The sequence below is a fragment of the Coptis chinensis genome, chromosome 1 (assembly GCF_015680905.1).
Source record: "Coptis chinensis isolate HL-2020 chromosome 1, ASM1568090v1, whole genome shotgun sequence".
Lineage (NCBI taxonomy): Eukaryota > Viridiplantae > Streptophyta > Magnoliopsida > Ranunculales > Ranunculaceae > Coptis > Coptis chinensis.
Window position 1 is genome coordinate 56,477,575 of NC_141456.1, and position 2,902 is coordinate 56,480,476.

Here is a 2,902-nt window from a genome sequence, read left to right on the forward strand (position 1 = left end):
AAACATCACTGTCATAGCCATTTTGATATTTCTGGCCGCACATAATAACTCGACTCTAACAGGATCAGTTTCTTTTCCAAGTCCACCAACATGACTTTTACCTAACATACCATCTGTTAGAATTTGTAACCATCGCAGCTTTTGTATTGTCATAAACTTGTGCTTACTTTCTATCTTCGCAAATCCAACTGAAAACTTTATAGAAAGTATATTTAGGCTCCTAATGTTCTTTTCAATACTATATGTGTACATGCCCAAAACTTCTTCACAATCACATACCATTTCCCAAAGATATTTAGCCATGAAATTGATATTCCACAACCTCAGCAAATCTATTTCCATAACCAGATTGTAGAAGTCTTTATTAACTACTGACTTCGTGTTTAGCTTTAACTTGTATAGCTTGTTCACTAATACAATGAAAATCTCCCACAAATGAGCCAAAGTATCAATATGGCACTTGGGTGACTGGGGATGCCATTTCAAGAAACCCTTAAAAGCAGGACCATTCACAATCGCCACAAGTGCAAACAAACTCTTCCTTACTATCCAGTATTCATCAAAAGTCCCTTCCTCTACATGCCATTTCCACCATTTGTTCGTCTTCTCCCTTCTATGAAAATCCCTCACAGAACTCTCCTGTTCACGAGCCTCATAAAAATCCATTAATATACTGATACTGGTGATTTGAGTATAATGGAATTATAGAGCTTATAAGATACTGGTGATTTGAGTATACTAGTGACAGAATATTCAACACTATAATGGAATTGGGCGGGAAGTGTGGGGATAAGAGTTTCTCCTGCTCTAAGAATAGGTGTTCAAAAGAAACAGAAGGAAATGGAGGGAATATTGGGCGGGAAAGGTAAGGAAAAGAGAGGAAAATGTGCTTCATTGGAGTGCGTGGAAGAGGGAGAAGAAGATTAAGTCCTCTTCTAAAACATACTGTAGACGATGGGTAAAGAGAGAAGAAGATGAGGTCCTAATTTGGAAGAGGGTAAAATAGTATTAATACTAGAGAGAAAGAAGGGCATGATAGGAAGTTCACATTTGTTTGCTGACATCAGCAAGTCAGTCCTACGTTATGTTTCGGTACAAAATATGGGTCAACAATTTCAACGCCCTATTGTGTTATATCTACTAATTTAGGGTCCGATTCATGTATTTTCCAAACAATCTGTGAGTAGACTCCCTTAAAAGAAAAACACTAGCTGTTTAAAGAAGTAAATAAACAAGGTGAATGGAACCCGGATGCAATTCTAAGCTATATAGGTAATAGGTTCTTTGATTTGAGATATAAAGGACCAACACTTTATGTGTCAATTGATTAAGTCTTGCGCCAAAGAGTTGTTAATCTTCCATTAGTACGAAAAAATGAAGGCATCAAAAATGGATATCCTCAATGAGGTATATGTCAAGACAAATAAATGCAAGCATCCACTGCACACATTCCACTTCAGACCCGGACTTCTATTGCCTCAATACTTCCGGTTGGGACTGTGGTCATGTTGCATGGACACATTTAGTTTTCATTACAACCACAAATTGATCACCAATGATGGAAAATCGACACTTGCACGTTCGACACTTGTTGAATGTCTTGGCAACAAACATGCTCTATATAAAGTTGGTGTTTTATCTGTCTCAGGAATCCGACTTAGACTAAAATTTCTGTTGATTTATTATTAACTTCATTTTGATTAGAAATCAAGCAAAGGCAAGATGCAGGCTGTCAAGGAAAAATTGAGTGACATGGCCACTATGAGGAAAGTCAAATCTGATGCAAAAGCCGAAGAGCAGGTATCTATCTGCCTCAAGAAATGCGTACATAGCCTCTTAAAGAGTTGCAACGAACTACTCTACGTACATACCAAAATCTTCTTTGGTTAGAAATTGCTCGGTGCAACCCACAAGAATTATAATATGTCTCTTAGGGACTAGCCGAAACACAATTATGAGCCGTCTCTCCTAATTCGGATTGAGTCTTACGATTAGGCACTCTCCTATATATGGTTGGTGCACTATACCCTATAGCCCTGTATGGTTGGAGTACAGGATTTGATCAAGCCAATCAACAATAATAATAATAATACTAACAATAATAATAGTAGTTTCCTTGTTTTCATAATGCAGGCCGAGAAAGATTTAGCGAAGACTAGAATAGAGGTGGCAAAAGAAATTCGAAAAGCAAAAGAAGCGGAAGCCGGAATGGATTTGCATGTTGCTAAAGCAGGGGAGATAGTCCAAAAGCACATCGAAAAGCACCCTGACGATTTGGTCAATGCTGCTGGTGCTGTTGGTATTCCGAGTTCAAATGAAAACTCTCCGGGAAGCATTGGTAGCACCAACCCCATTGGATCAACTAGTCCAATCAGTGCTCCTACCTCCAACAATCTTCTGTAGATATTGACATATATATTGTTGGGTACATTATAATTTGGGACCTCATTTTAATGATGCTTCCAACTACGTTGTTTTCACTAGTTATCTTTTTTGTTTAGCTTTGTGATTGTTTTTTTTAAATTATAATAATATCTGTCTAACTTTGTGATTGTAGTAGTGTGTTACTATGTTAGTGTCTTAATATGATTGATGCGGATAACAAAGAATCAGTGTCAATCATACCTCGAACTTTTAAAACACAATTGCATGTGTGCTCTATCAGAAAATGACTGCTGAACTAAAGCCTATATAGGAGAAAGTGATATTTCCACAAAGCGTCCTGCTGGTTAATGCATTTTGGGCATGTAGAGTTGCTATAGTGAGAATTGAAGAAGCTTAGGTGGGTTGAGAGCATTTAGTTATTGTTGTACCCAAGTGTTATATGCTATATTGAACGCCTAAACATGTCTATCGTTTACCTGCTACAATGTTGTCTTTCCTTACTATCTTGCACAACATT

At 37.5% G+C, this 2,902-nt stretch overlaps 1 protein-coding gene across 1 annotated transcript; it reads left to right on the top strand.

The window, feature by feature from the left end:
* Positions 1 to 1,647: 1,647 nt before the first annotated feature.
* LOC147524630 (uncharacterized) lies at positions 1,648 to 2,556 on the top strand. The gene is made up of 2 exons (XM_086563605.1): positions 1,648 to 1,800; positions 2,134 to 2,556. Exons 1-2 carry the CDS (start codon positions 1,723 to 1,725, stop codon positions 2,401 to 2,403), a joined length of 348 nt encoding a protein of 115 aa, XP_086419731.1. The 5' UTR covers positions 1,648 to 1,722; the 3' UTR covers positions 2,404 to 2,556.
* Positions 2,557 to 2,902: the final 346 nt, after the last annotated feature.